This window comes from Chelonoidis abingdonii, chromosome 8, assembly GCF_003597395.2.
Source record: "Chelonoidis abingdonii isolate Lonesome George chromosome 8, CheloAbing_2.0, whole genome shotgun sequence".
Taxonomy (NCBI): Eukaryota; Metazoa; Chordata; order Testudines; family Testudinidae; genus Chelonoidis; species Chelonoidis abingdonii.
The window spans coordinates 34,522,571-34,538,121 of record NC_133776.1 but is presented as its reverse complement, the minus strand read 5'-3'; the positions used below and the strand labels follow the sequence as shown (position 1 = coordinate 34,538,121).

General features: G+C 42.5%; 1 protein-coding gene across 1 annotated transcript in view; it reads right to left on the bottom strand.

Annotated features, from left to right (window-relative positions):
• DNER (delta/notch like EGF repeat containing) overlaps positions 1–15,551 on the bottom strand; it is a 298,336-nt gene that overhangs the window by 17,749 nt on the left and 265,036 nt on the right. Inside the window, 2 exon segments of the mRNA XM_075068501.1 lie at positions 2,847–2,978; positions 14,667–14,780. Coding sequence (XP_074924602.1) covers positions 2,847–2,978; positions 14,667–14,780 — 246 coding nt within the window.

Genomic DNA, 15,551 nt, shown 5'->3' with positions numbered 1-15,551 from the left:
TCAGAATGGAGGGTTTACAATTCCTAATAATATATATTTTCTAAACATTAACATGGCAAGTAAATAGCTATAGGCTCCTGATTGCAGCAACAGCAGGTGATATTATCCAAGTCATTAACATACAGACGGTTATAGGGCCACCACTGGTGAGAATGGGGTGGAAGACGGCTGTTGGCCTAGGCCCTGTCAGTGGGACTATGAAACACACTGACACAGTAAGTTCACTATACAGCAGCAGTAAGCTTCATCAGTGCCTGTAGCTGCTATAGAAGAGATCCAATGAGGGGTTACTGCTGGTGAAGGCGATGCTTAAGGAAGCAGGGATATAATGTGAAGAGCAGTCCTTGACAATCCAGGATACAACTGGGGTGAAATGCGCAACCCACTAAAGGCAATGACAAAACTCCCATTGATTTCCATGTCTGAGTGCAAGCAGGGTTAAGCCAAGAGACAGATAGTTCTCCCCACTGAGCAGAATGGGATCTTAAGTTCTGTGTGCACCTGAGCCCTTACTTACAAATTTACAAATGGGTAAATGAGTAGAGTGGATGTCTTAAAGTCATGGGCTTAAGCATGAATCTCATCTTGCTAATCAGGCACATAATGTATGTCTACACTGCAAAACAGGTGTGTTCTTAAGTTGGATCTAGTTAAGATAGCAGTGAAGACAAATCAACTGTGCTTTTAACTTGGATTAGCACCTCGAGTTAAAGCCTATAGAAGAACCTGGGTTGAACTCAAGCTACTAATGCAAGTTAAACGCTGAGTTGCTGTGTCTTTACTGCTATTTTAACCTGAGTTAGGTACCCTGAGTTAAGAATACACCTTTTTTTGCTGTGTAGTTATATACCCTTAGCAATAAATTCTCCTCAAAAGCTTTACTCCTCTGACCAGGCAGGAGTAATTTTTCAGATGTGCAGCAGAGGCGGCTTCCTTTGCTCTCTGTCCTGCTCATCATTTTTCCCCTTGTGCTTATACATGCAGGACTCTACTGAGGACCAAGCCTTCAGTGGATATAGAAGTCTGGATACAAAGAAGATTCCTGAACAGATGCTGCTAATTTCACAGTTCAGCTTTGCAGTGCCCAGTAAGTACATAGCTCTGCCTGTCTTCCTTTTATGTGTTTTCATTCCATTCCATAATAGTAATGCAATTATTATATCAAGGTACTCCAGGGAATGCATTTCTAGAGGATTATTGCATGTCTCAAGGAATTAAAATAATTTTTCTGTCACTACATGACTAAGCTGCAGTCACTTAGAATGACATTGCCTTACTGATTAGGTAGATGTGTTCGGTTCAGGTATCACTATGCCTGAGCAGGCCTCCCAGACCTATTGAAGGCTCATCTCTGGCTTGCAGAAGCAACTCTATAAGCGGAGTTGTAGAAGACACTGCACCTAAGAGCTCCCCAGACTGCCGCATGCACTGTCTGCAAATCAAAGGGTGACACACACAATGGATTCACTGTCTTGGGAGTGGCCAGCAGTGCTATTCAGAAGCAAAAATCAAGAGATTGCGATAGGACTCAAGCTGCCCTGCAAATGACTCAAGCTGGCAAGGAAAACTTTGCACAGGCACTAGGCATAATTTAGCCCTTGAAGTGGTTGATATCATCAACACTGTGCCTTTCGTGGTTTGTATTTGTGCTGTCCTATGCTTGATCAATGAAACTGAATTCACGAACAACAAATGCACAGACTTAGGCCTTAATCTAGCAAATGCTTGCATGATAAAAAGTATGGAGTGGTTGTGCTCCGACAGAAGGGTGAGCAGAGGTGACGTGAGAAGTAGTAAGGTTGAGCTTTAGGCATTGTCTGCATTGAAATCAGTCTCAAGAGCACAGGATTCAAAAAGGAAAGATTTGAGTGGAGAGTGGGCATATCTTAGGAGACATGGTCCAAAATATGATCCCTCTATTATAAAGGAGCTTAACTACACATGTAGTTCTTTGGCTTTACTCCAGTTGTTATGTAGGAGTAACTTTGTGACATTCTGCCAGGTTCTCAGTAATACAAGATGGGATTCTCCTGAGTATCTTCTGTTCATTACTTTTTATCTTGCACTTATTCATGGAACAGTCTGTAACTGCACTGGGCAGCTTCAAACCCTTAAATCACTCTGAGTAACTATCTAATATTTGGAGGGGATCCTTCACTGTAGTATGTGAACAGTGAAATGGTCAAATATACCGTTAAGTTCCCCAGTAAAGGAGACAGAACTGCTGTCAAAGACAAAAACAAGGCCTCAGTGAAGCATGAACATAGTGCCCGCTTTTTAGAAGTGCTGTTCATCTGCAGCTCCAGCTGAAGTCAATGAAAGTCTCTGAAGTCAAGCCCACAAGCTTTACATTTACCAAGTTAAGGTATAATCACAATTGTGAAATTAAACTTTGTGATCACTGGATGCACCAGCGAAAATTTTCAGAAGTGGCCATCAATTTTAGTTGCTTGCCTTGAGACACTTCGGGTCCAATTTACAGAGGTGCTGAGCACCAACAGCTCACACTGACTTCTGCTGGAGTGATGGGTGCTCAGCACTTCTGAAAATCAGGCCTATGGTGTTTCAAACTTGAACACCCAGAAACAGAAGCACCTAAAAATCAGTGGACACTTTAGAAAGTTTGGCTTAAAAGACTAATTCCAGGATTTTATGCAACTTTGCTACATTATAGTTCTTTTTAGAGTGCATTTTCCTTCATTCTGTGCATGCTGAGGTATTGTTTAAGAACTGCCTAAATTCTTTTAGTATAATTTCGGTCCATGATTAGACATTTCCAGGACAATGACCTATACATATATCAAAAGGCTATTAAAAGCAACATAATCAATCTTCATAACACTTACGTATTTCACAATTCGCTCCAACCCAGCCGTGTGGACAATGGCACGTGTAACCATTGGGTTGGTCTATGCAAGTCCCAGCATGATGACACGGATTGCTGTCACAGTCATTTATATCAAATTCACACTCTTCACCTTAAAGTAAAAAAGAAAGATGCTTGTGGATGTATCATGTATCAAGCCAGTTGTGTCATTTCAGTCACTAAAAGCAAAAGTTAGCTAGATTCGCAATGTCATTAATAGTAGTTATTTCATCCTCACATATCAAACATTTACTGAAAAAATAAAGACCACCTTTGTGACATTTTTCTGTTGAATTAGCTGAACACCTATAATTTTCTTTGGTGAATAATATTTTGCAGTTTATCTATCACTTTCTGTCTCAGAATCTCAACATGCTTTACAACTGTCAAAGAACTCGGATACCACTAACTGATTTCACTAAGTTCACTCTGTTCACCTGTCATCCCAGCCTTTACTTGAAACACAAGACCATTCTTCTTCCCCAGTCAAATATGATAGAACAGTTTATCATATATTACCCCATGTGCTATTCTAGTCAGTACACTAAGATCAGCTAATACAATCAATTCATTAGCTATTAAGGGCTACCATGAAGTGGAAGACTCCAATGCTATTTAACTTTGTGGAAGTACCACACAGGATCAAGCCTTAAATAATATTCTCCTATTAATCTAACAGAAAGCAGCATATGATATAAAATAATAAGTATTTGTTTATATATTACTGACAAATTGACAATTATCTTTTACATAACTGACTGAACATCAAGAGAGATGTAAATTAGCTTAAAAGCAGTGTGTTTGGATTATGACAATCATATTAATTTGAAAATGAGGCAAAATGACTAAACTGGCTGCATACCTTTGCTCTGGTTGTGCAAATTGATGAATATAAGCACTTCAGAGCTTACAACAAACACATACTATGTGACAAAATGAAGTCCTTTTTAGCTCCCAATAACTGTTCAAAGTAGACAGATTTGCCATTTTCAATACCATCCAATTAGTATATTTGCTTTCCCGGTCGTTTTCAAACTGTTATTTTTAAAATCTAGTTTCAAACAGATGTGAAGGCCAATGGCATATTGGGCTGTATTAGTAGGAGCACTGCCAGCAGATCGAGGGAAGTGATTATTCCCCTCTATTTGGCACTGGTTAGGCCGCACCTAGGGTAGTCCAGTTTTGGTCCCCCCACTACAGAAGGGATGTGGACAAATTGGAGAGATTCTAGCAGAGGGCAACAAAAATGATTAGGGGGCTGAGGCACATGACTTAAGAGGAGAGGCTGAGGGAACTAGGGTTATTTAGTCTGCAGAAGAGAAGAGTGAGTGGGGATTTGATAACAGCCTTCAACTACCTGAAGGTGGGTTCCAAAGAGGATGTAGCTAGGCTGTTCTGAGTGGTAGCAGATGACAGAACAAGAAGCAATGGTCTCAAGTTGCAGTGGGAGGAGATCTAGGTTGGATATTAGGAAACACTATTTCAGTAAGAGAGTGGTGAAGCACTGGAATGGGTTACCTAGGGAGGTAGTGGAATCTCCATCCTTAAAGGTTTTTAAGGTCAGGCTTGACAAAGCACTAACTGGGATGATTTAGTTGGTGTTGGTCCTGCTTTGAGCAGGGGTTGGACTAGGTGACCTCGTGAGGTCTCTTCCACCCCTAATATTCTATGATTCTATGTTACACATAATGTTGAACAGCTGTTTATCTTAGTGAATTGTCTAGTAGCAGCTACATTTTGCTGCTAAATTTTTAAAGCTACACCAATTCTATGCAATATTAACAACTTTCAGTCTTTCAAGGTTGATTATAACTCAGCAATGTCCAAATGAATTAGTTTCCTGGAACAAATATAATCCTTTATGTCTGTGTAGAAGACTTGGAGTTGATTGCCTATTAACTAGATCATTTGAAAAACTGTCTCTTTATTAATTGGGCAATCAGTTTCTGGGGAAAAGAGACTGTGATATAAAACTACTACAAACTACAGAACTGTGCAATAAATTTACCAAAGCTCAGCATAAAAGAACTAATAAGTGCAAAGACATTTTTAGAGGTTTAGAGCCAAAGTCAGCTCTTGGATGTATATAATACACATGGCTCCCATTTATTTGTCTAGGACTGCAAAATTATATTTACCATTACCATTCCTTAGTTGTCCAAGGAGGTCACTCTTGTGCTCTCTCCAGGAGCTAAGTACACCACCTCTGTAACATACCAGCCCATTCCAAGCTATGAAGCGAAAGATCAGTGGCCAAATTCTGCAGTGACTTACACCCTGTGCAACCTTCCCCTGAAGTCAATGGACTACATTCTGCTCTCTCACACTGGTGTAAGACAGAAGAATTTGATATTATGAGGTTATAAGCACAGAACTGGGCTACAAGATGGTGCAGGACTCCAGTCTTCTCCATGACAGTGCATCCCGAGTAGACCAGCAGATCACCTGCCTCTCTTCCAATCTATAATGGAGATGGTGGAAGAGCACAGTGCTCCTCCACAGTGCTTCTTAGTTGTAAGATGTCTCTTTGCTGGAAACTATGGGAATAATAATGGAAACCTTAGTAATGAATGGGGAGGTTGCCACCATGGTGAGGTCAGTAGTACTAGTCAGATAACACTGGCTAGTGTTGGGCCCATGTTTTAAAGACTCAGCTTGTAGCAGCTATTTTCTGCTTCTCCATTAGTTCAGTGCCTACTCTGAATGCATACAGGTCCTGTTTCTAGGTCTGCAGCTTTTCTATGTGTTCGTTAAAGTATACACAATAGATCAGAGGTGGCCAACCTGAGTCTGAGAAAGAGCTAGAATTTACCAATGTACATTGCCAAAGAGCCACAGTAATACGTCAGCAGTCCTGCATCAGCTCTCCCCGACCCTGCTCCCAGCGTCTCCCACCCACTGGCAGCCCCACCAATCAGCGCCTCCCCTATCCCTCCTCACATCTCCCGATCAGCTGTTTCATGGCATGCAGGAGGCTCTGGAGAGGAGGCAGAAAGCGGTGGAGTAGGGGCAAGGCCTGTGGCAGAGTCAGGGGTTGAGCAGTGAGCTCCCCCCGGCACACTGAATAGTTGGTGCTTGTAGCTCCAGCCCCGGAGTCAGTGCTTATACAAGGAGCCACATATTAACTTCTGAAGAGTCACATGCGGCTCTGGAGCCACAGGGTGGCCACCCCTGCAATAGATGGTTTTTCCATTTAAAAACATCTAATAAAGAGAAGGTCATATCTGAAAGAGAAATCATAAGAGATTTCAAAACATCATACCTATTATTTAAAGATCCCAGTCCAGCATCAAAAATCTTTTAACAGCATGTTCTCAAATGTCATTAGATTACAAAAATGTTACAAAATGTAACTGATTTTAAGCCATAACAACTTTCACAGAAAGGGAAAAAACAATTTGATACAGATGTGGTATGAAAAACAAAGTTAGGATTGACAATATACAGCATTATTATATTAATCATCTTAATGTACGATAGGCATGCATGTCCAATGGAAATGGGCTATTAGATGAAAAAGAACATGAGCCAAAAGACATCATGCCCTGAGATTGTTAGGCTCTCAGCTGAAAGGAAACCTGTTAGCAAAAAGTTTTAATGAAGTTATAAGTCATTTAGGAATTATTTGTGTTTGGCACAAAAAGACAGTGAGCACCTGATGCCAGGTAACAACATTTAGTATTGTATTTGCATTTCTGCTGTGTTATACAGACATTTTATCAGGACTGCTCCAAACAGTATTTAAAACATCATACAATCACTGGATGTGAATTTAACTACGGAGAAAGGTTGAGTCAAGGGCCAGGTTTTCTCTTCCCACTTATCCAGGAATAACTCTTGTCATAAACAGATTGTTAAGGGTTAATGTCTCTTTTACCTGTAAAGGGTTAACAAACAGGGAACCAAACACCTGACCAGAGGACCAATCAGGAGGAGACAAGATTTTTTTAAATTCTGGGTGGAGGGAAACTTTTTGTTGTGGGTTCTTGTCGGTGTTGTGGTCTTCTCTTGGCGTCTGAGAGAGCCAGTACATTAATCACAGGCTCTCTAACGTTTCTCCTCAAATAGTAAGTAAGTAAGAACAGGCGATTTAGTCTTTTTTTGTCTTGATCTCTATTGTGCAAATGTGGATCTGGCTGGTTACTTTATATGTGTAGCTGCGGGAATATTTTGATTTTGTATTAGTGAATGCGGGGAGGGGGAGTTTTCTTTCTGGATGTCTGTAAGCTATAGGAAGGACCTGTAATTTGTACATCTTAAAGTTACAGAGATAATTCTTTACGTTTTTCCTTCTTTTATTAAAAGATTTCTTTTAAGAGAACCTGATTGATTTTTTTCTTTGTTTCCTCTGTTTTATCTCAGAGGATGGGGACTAACTCACCAGGACGGGTGGGGGAGACGGGAGGGGGAAGGTAGAAGAAGTATCTCTCTCTGTTTCTGCCTTGAATCTGTTTGCCTCTTTGTGGAGGAAGGGACATGGCTTCTCTGTAATTGTGATTTAAGAGTTTGCATCAGTAGTCTCTCGGAGTAGCCCAGGGAGGGAAAGATCTGGCGAGGGGGAAAGGAATGGTTTATTTCTCCTTGTTTAAGGAACCAAGGGGATTTGGTTCTTGGGGTCCCAGGGAGGTTGGGTGAGGTCAGAGTGCTCCAAAACACTATATTTTTGGGTGTGGCACGTGCTATATCAGATCTGAAAGCTGTAATTAAGCTTAGAGGATTTATCTAGTATCTCATTTTCTGAACTCTAAGGTTCAGATCTGAGAAGGAATACTATGATATGGTCGGCAGCTGAGTGGGATAGATAAGAAAACCAAAAGCCAGTAAGATTATAATTGCTTCTCTGCTAGCTGGTTATAAGCAGAGGGAAGGTTTATTTTTTAAAACTGCAAGCCAGAGATTTTTTTTCTTTGCTTGCCTGTTCGAGCTGTGCATAGGAGGGCTATTAAAGGTTTAACGACGGTCGTATTGTTAAACAAAGCAGGTCTAAGTGTCAGCAAAAAGCACTCCAGCCAGGAACAGACATTTGTAAATAAAAGAGGTTTTCTTTTGCTTTTTAACTGCTTCGGGAGAGGCTAGTAAGTTATAAAGGACTGTTGCTAGCAGATCCGAGGAAGCAACAGAGAGAGCCAGCACATTTCAGGCTAAAAACCAAGAGGGCACCCCAACACAAGAAAACAGGAACCATGACTTCCAAGGACCTGGAAAACAGGAATGGCAGACGAGCAGAGGCACAATCAAAGAACGCAGAACCACAAGCGAGACATGGAAAAGAAGAACTACCAAGAATAGAAATAAACAAGAGAAGAGAGTGGAGCATTGAGAGAAAGAGAAGCCCACAGAAGAAATCAAAGAGGAAGGGGCCGCACAAAAGAGAACAAGCAGCCAAGAAGATGCAGCCCCAACGAGAGATGGAATGAAAACCAGAGGGAAGGCCCACCGGCAGGCCCTGGAATTAGAACAGGCTAAGCAACGGAACCAACAATCCTAACCACCGTCGCCAGTTGTTGTTCAAAACCGAGCACCAAGAAATTCCCACCTACAAGGCAGGTGATGACACTGAGCCTTCTTAGAAAATTTTGAAAGAGGCCTGCCATTGGGTACAGCATCTCTGAAGACCAGTACATGGTAGAGCTGAGGTCAACTGCTCAGTGGACCTTAGCAGAGGTGGCAGCTGAAATGCCAAAGGAGAAAATGAATGATTATAAACTTTTCAAACCAAGGCCAGATACAGAATGGGGATAACCCCGGAACATGCCCTCGGCGTTCAGAAACCAAAATGGAAACCAGATGGTCATTCCCCAAACACGCCTACCACTATTGCAAAGAATTATGAAGCCTGGATATCAGGAACAATGTTCAATCAATATGACGAGCTGCACCTCCTCAATACAAATGGAGCATGTTCTTGATGGTGTTCCTGAGGAAATAGAGAGGTACATCCTTAGATGGGGAAACCGCAAAACATCTCACCAAGTGGGGGAGATGGAGCCAAATGGATGGAAGTGCAGAAAGCAAGAAAGCTACTGTAAAGGGGAATGAAAACCCCAGGGGGCACACCGACAATAACCTACAACCGAGGGCAAACCCAAAACCCCACCTACAACCCAAGGAAAGCCACAGACACCCTATTCTTCCACCTCACCAGTCTCCAGTAACTCACCTCGACCCAGTGACCCGTCAGCTGGAAGATGCTATAAGTGTAATGAACTGGGACATATAAAGGCCAACTGCCCAAAGAACCCCACCCGGTGCAAGTCATTACACCACCATCACACCAAAGATCCCCAGGCCCAGATACCTCTCAAATCCCTTTGGAGCGAAGGAAAAATTTGAGAGTGGGCGGAAGAAAAGGTTACCAGCGTGGAGAGACACGGGGGCACAAGTGTCAGCTATCCACCAATCCTTCGTGGATCCAAACTCATCAACCCAAAGGCCAAAGTGACCATTTACCCCTTCATGTCACAAGCTGTAGACTTGCCTACAGCTGAACTGCCTGTCCAGTACAAAGGCTGGTCAGGAATGTGGACTTTTGCAGTCTATGACAATTATTCCATCCCATGCTACTGGGAGAAGACTTGCCAACCAGGTGAAGCGGGCAAAAGAGAGTGGGAATGGTTACACAAGCAGCCAAACCAGGCAAGCTTCCAGACCCATTCCTGTTCCTGAGCCGTCCACAGAAGCCCGTCTGTATTACCAGAGACCCAGACAGAGGTAGTGGACCCGGATTCCCTGCCAACGGCTGAAACCACCACAGCACCTCCAGTCCCAGGCCGGAACTGGAAAGCAACCAGCACCAGCACCAGCAATTGCAAACCACATCTTCAACCTCAATGCCAGAGGGGCCAACGAGCCTGAACTGGCAGAAGCAACAGACAACCATATCGAAGAGGCTCAGCCAGAGCCTGAAATACCAACCAGGTGCACCAGCGGAGAGCGGTTCACCAGCAACGAAACAACCCCATCACCTACATCGCTTCAAGAGGGACCAAGCCCAAGTCGACAGTCTACGAGGAAGAACTTGCGTGTCCCCAGCCTCAAGGAACAGTTCCAGACTGAGCAGGAAGCAGATGACAGCCTTCAGAAAACTTGGCCGGCGGCATCGGAGCACCCCACCACCTCTCAGCTCTTCTAACCGATCCCGGTTTGTTATAGACCAAGGACTTTTATACAAGGAGATTCTTCTGGTGGCACCAGGAAGAATGGCAGCCGCAAAAACAGGTTGGTGGTTCCAACTAAGTACTGGGGGAAGCTCTAAGCTTAGCCCATGATCATCCCAGTGGCCATGCTGGGGTGAACAGAACCAAAGACAGTTGGGGAAGTCCTTCCACTGGGAGGGGATGGGCAAGGACGTTGCCAAGTATGTCCGGTCTTGTGAGGTGTGCCAAAGAGTGGGAAAGCCCAAGACCAGGTCAAGGCCCCTCTCCAGCCACTCCCATAATTGAGATCCCATTTCAGCGAGTAGCTGTGGATTTTCTGGGTCCTTTCCCAAGAAAGACGCCCAGAGGAAAGCAGTACGTACTGACTTTCGTGACTTTGCTACCCGATGGCCGGAAGCAGTAGCTCTAGGCAACACCAGGGCTAAAGCTGTGTGCCAGGCCCTAACAGACATTTTTGCCAGGGTAGGTTGGCCCTGATATCCTTACGGATTCAGGATCTAATTTCCTGGCAGGGAACCATGAAAGACTGTGGGAAACTCATGGGGTGAATCACTCCTTGCCACCAACCGTTACCACCATCAAACCAATGGCCTGGTCGAAAGGTTTAATGGAACTTTGGGGGCCATGATCCGTAAATTCGTCAACCAACACTCCAATGATGGGACCTAGTGTTGCAGCAGTTGCTCTTTGCTACAGGGCTGTACCAATCCCCAGTTTAGGGTTTTTCACCATTTGAACTGGTGTATGGGCCACGAGGTAAGGGCCATTACAGTTGGTGAAGCAGCAACAATGGGAGGGGTTTACACCTTCTCCAGGGAACTAATATTCTGGACTTTGTAAGCAACCTACAAAACCCTCCGACACTCTTTAGCCCTTGCTAAAGAAAACCTAAAGGATGCTCAGGAAGAGCAAAAGGCCTGTTATGATAAACATACCAGAGAGCGTTCCTTCAATAAGCAGGAGACCAGGTTATTGGTCTTGAAGGCGCAGCAGGCCCATAAGATGGAAGCATCCTGGGAATAAGGGCCATTCACGGTCCAAGAGCGCCTGGGAGCTGTTAACTACCTCATAGCATTGTCCAATTCCTCCCTAAACCCCAAAGTTTGTACCATGTTAATTCTCTCAAGCCTTTCTATTCCAGAGACTTACAGGTTTGTCAGTTTACAGTCCGAGGGAGATGATGACGCTGAGTGCCTGACAGGTGTCTACTACGAAGGAAAAAGGACAAGTGGAGTGGAAGAGGTGAACCTCTCCACAACCCTGGAATGTCTGCCCCGCAGCGGCCGACAAATCAAGGAGCTGTGGCACTAGCTTCGCCCCATTGTTCTCAGCCACTCCAGGATGGACTGAACAGGCATACCACTCCATTGATACAGGTAATGCTCACCCAATTTAGAACCCACCATTTAACCGGGGTGTCTCCTCACGCCCAAGCTTACTATAGAAGGGAGATCCAGACATGCTACAAATGGGTATAATCCGCTCATCTACCATCCAGCATGGGCATCTCCAGTGTTCTGGTACCCAACCAGATGGGGAAATACGCTTTTTTTCTTTTGCGAGAATACACTTTTGCGTGGACTACCGTAGCTAAACACGGCTAACTCGTCCCAGGACAACTATCCAATGCCACGCACCGATGAGCTATTGAAAAGTTGGGACGTGCCCAGTTCATCTCTACAATAGACTAACCAAGGGGTACTGGCAAGTACCGCTAGATGAACCTGCCAAGGAAAGGTCAGCATTCATCACCCATGCGGGGGTATGAAATTTAATGTACTTCCTTTCGGGCCTGCGAAATGCAGCCCGCCACCTTCAGAGGCTGGTGACGATGTTCTACTAGCAGGACTGGGCGCATATGCAATTACCTACTCGATGATTGGCCATTTTTTCTGACTCCTGGCCCGAACACCTAGGACCTGAACAGGTCTTTGAGGCATCAGGCAGGCCGGAGTAACTGTTAAGGCCAAAAAGTTCAAATAGGCCAAAACAAAGTGACTTACCTGGGACACAGGTGGGTCGAGGATACCATAAACCCCTACAGGCCAGGTGGATGCTATCCAAAAGTGGCCTGTCCAAAGTCAAAGAAACAGGTCCAATCCTTCTTAGGCTTGGCCGGGTACTACAGGCGATTGTACCAGCTACAGCCAATCTAAGCTGAATTAAGCTTAGAGGATTTATGCTAAGTATCTCATTTTCTGAACTCTAAGGTTCAGATCTGAGAAGGAATGCTGTGACAACTCTACTGACATCAGTTACATTATACATAAAACTAGACTGAGGAGAGAATCAGGCCAAAAAGCCCTTGGTTTTGCAATGTTTTAATATGAATTTCAAATATCAATAATACTGAGAATAATGAAGTATTGGGTAAAATATTATATGGTAGATGATGGCATTTTGTTGTCAGGAAATACTAGCACATTTTATGAGAATTGAATTTTTTAGCTATTTCATTGTAATAGCTAAAATTTTACCTCTATTGCTCAACTTCATTTCCTAAAAAGCCCGAAGCATACATCTTTACTTAAAACTTTTAACATGAGATTTTATTAAAGGGACACCATTATGGGAATTGTAACAAGTGTGTTTTGAATGATTAATCATTTTTTCACCACTTTGAATTGCCTCATGGTATATGATTCCATAAATTTCCTTTCATGCTTTTTTCTTTAATGTAGCATGTCTCAAAGACGCACCTAATTAGAATATCGATTACTTTTATACTACTTACAAGCACTACACCTTCTGGGTAACATCAAACATAAAATAGATTTATTTACACCAGCATTTACAAGCATTAACCAATTGCAACTCAGTCACATCAGTGTAAAGCTGAAATTGACTGAAATAGAGTTATTCTGGAGAGTACCTCAGAGGTAAATGTGGCCTCAGAGGTAAATGTATAAAAAGAATATGAGGACCAATATTAAGTAACTTCAATACTCAAACTTCACCATAGCATCAGTAATACAGAAGAGAGAAATTAATTCTCTTATCAATAGGTGCCTGTATCATTAGTAACCCAGACCTTCCAGCATTTCATAGTTTCATAGATTTCAAGCTTGGATCATCTAAGTCTGACCTCTTCTATGACACAGGCCATAGAACTTCCCCAAAATAATTAGACAAACATCCAGTCTTGATTTAAAAATTGTCAGTGTTGCAGAATAGATTGAGCTCTGAGTCTATCACTACAAAGCATGTTTTCTCATGTTTAGTCATTCTCATGGCACTTCTCCAGGCCCTCTCCAATTTATCAACATCCTTCTTGAACTATGGGCACTAGAACTGGACACAGTAGTGCCAGAGCAGCTGCACCAATGCCAAATATAGAGGTAAAATAATTTCTCTATTCCTACTTGAGATTCCCTGGTTTATGCATCTCAGGATCACATTAGCTCTTTTGACCACAGTGTCACATTGGGAACTCATGTTCAGCTCACTGTCCACCACAGCCTCCGAAACATCTTGACAGTCACCGCTTCCCAGAATAGAATCCCCCATTCTGTAAGTATGGCCTACATTCTTTGTTCCTAGATGTATACATTCACATTTAGCCATATTAAAATGCACATTTGCTTGTGCCCAGGTTATCAAGCAATCCCAGTGACCTGTCCTCTTCATTATTTACCATTTCGCCAATTTTTGTCTCATCTGCCAACTTTATCAGTGATGACTTTATGTTTTCCACCAGGTCACTGATAAAAATGTTAAATGGTGTAGGTCCAAGAACCAATCCCCATGGGACCACTGGAAACAGACCCTCTCGGTGATGATTCCCTATTTACATTTTGAGTCCTAATAGTTTTTAATCCATTTAATGTATGTCATATTAATTTTACAGCGTGCTTAGTTTTTTAATCAAAATACTGTGCAGTTACAAGTCAAATGACTACCCTTATTGGCATCATAAGGGGAATATAAAATATAAACTCAATATAGAATGAAGTACTTTTCCCTTAAAAAACATGCTATTCTGACAACTAAAGCCAGTAATAACTAATGTTAAAGATGTGCCCCTGTGTTGGTACAAGTATCAGGGGGTAGCCGTGTTAGTCTGTACCCACAAAAACAACGAGGAGTCCGGTGGCACCTTAAAGACTAACAGATTTTTTTTTGTAGTGAGCAACTTTCCTTCTCCTGGCATTGACACCTCCTCATCAGTTATTGGGAGTGGACTACATCCATCCTGATTGAATTGGCCCTATCAGCACTGGCTCTCCACTTGTAAGGTAACTCCCTTCTCTTCATGTGTCAGTATAACAATGCCTGCATCTGTAATTTTCACTCCATGCATCTGAAGAAGTGGGTTCTTTACCAATGAAAGCTTATCCCCAAATAAATTTGTTAGTCTTTAAGGTACCACCAGACTCCTCATTGTTTTTGTATTGGTACAATAATTCCAAAGCAGTACTGCACTAAAAACTTAGTTTCAGCTGTACTTACTATATTTGCTAGAAGTACAATGCAAGATACTACTGCTATATCATTTCTGTCCTCCAAAATGTCCCTTTTAACTTGTTCATTATATGAAAGAATATTGAGATACACAGATTCAGATGTTATATATTTGACATTTGCCTTCTTTCGGACACTGGGATTAACAATTATACTTTTTGTGTAATTTGCAAATTACTTGCCTGTAAATCCAGGTGCACAGATACATGTAGCATTTAGACCTTCACTGTCACAAGTGCCACCATTTTGACAGCTAATGTTAATGCAAGGATCTTTGTATAATTCACAGTGCCGTCCTAGGAATGATAAATTAGTGTTATTAACATTATTTGTACTTATGGTTAGTCAGAAATCAGAATGTGGGCTATCTGCCATATGGAATGAGGGCAATGACTGTTCTTCTCTCAGACACCAGTGTAATTCACAAGTAAGACAATTGTAAAGCCAATGCAAGATCAGACTCAGATCGTATGTTTTTATAGTGATTTGGTCTTAAAGCGTAGGACTCTCCTTCTCATCAAGGCTATGTCACCTCTTCAAGCATAGCGGGCCAGTTCCTGTTCTCGGACAATGGCAGCGGTGGAGTTTCTATGTCTATACAAGGGTGTGATAAAGAAGCAGGTTGGCCAGCTGTTGAATATTTTTCAATGAAAATAACAGCTACTATCTTCAGTAACAGTTCCAATTAATATGAAACTTAATATATAATATGTACACATTATTAAGCCTATTTTCTCCTTTTCCAGTTGGCTCAGATGGACTATGGTTTGTCACGGCATTAGAAATAGAAATCAACTTATTCAAACATATAGGTTAACATGATATGATTTTATTTGACTGGCAAGCCCCATCCCTCTTTCTTTGATCTCCTGCCTCAGAACTTGATCTGTGTGAACTCAGTGGTTTCACTCTGCAACAGTTTGTGAGACCCTTATTGGGCACAAGGCAGGAAAGGATGGTAGATTCCCAACGGGATTGAGGAGAAAGGTCAGCTGCCACAATGGTATCATATATTGTATCGTATCAGCTCTGAAAACCCTACCACACAAGTAGACTCACTGAGCTCA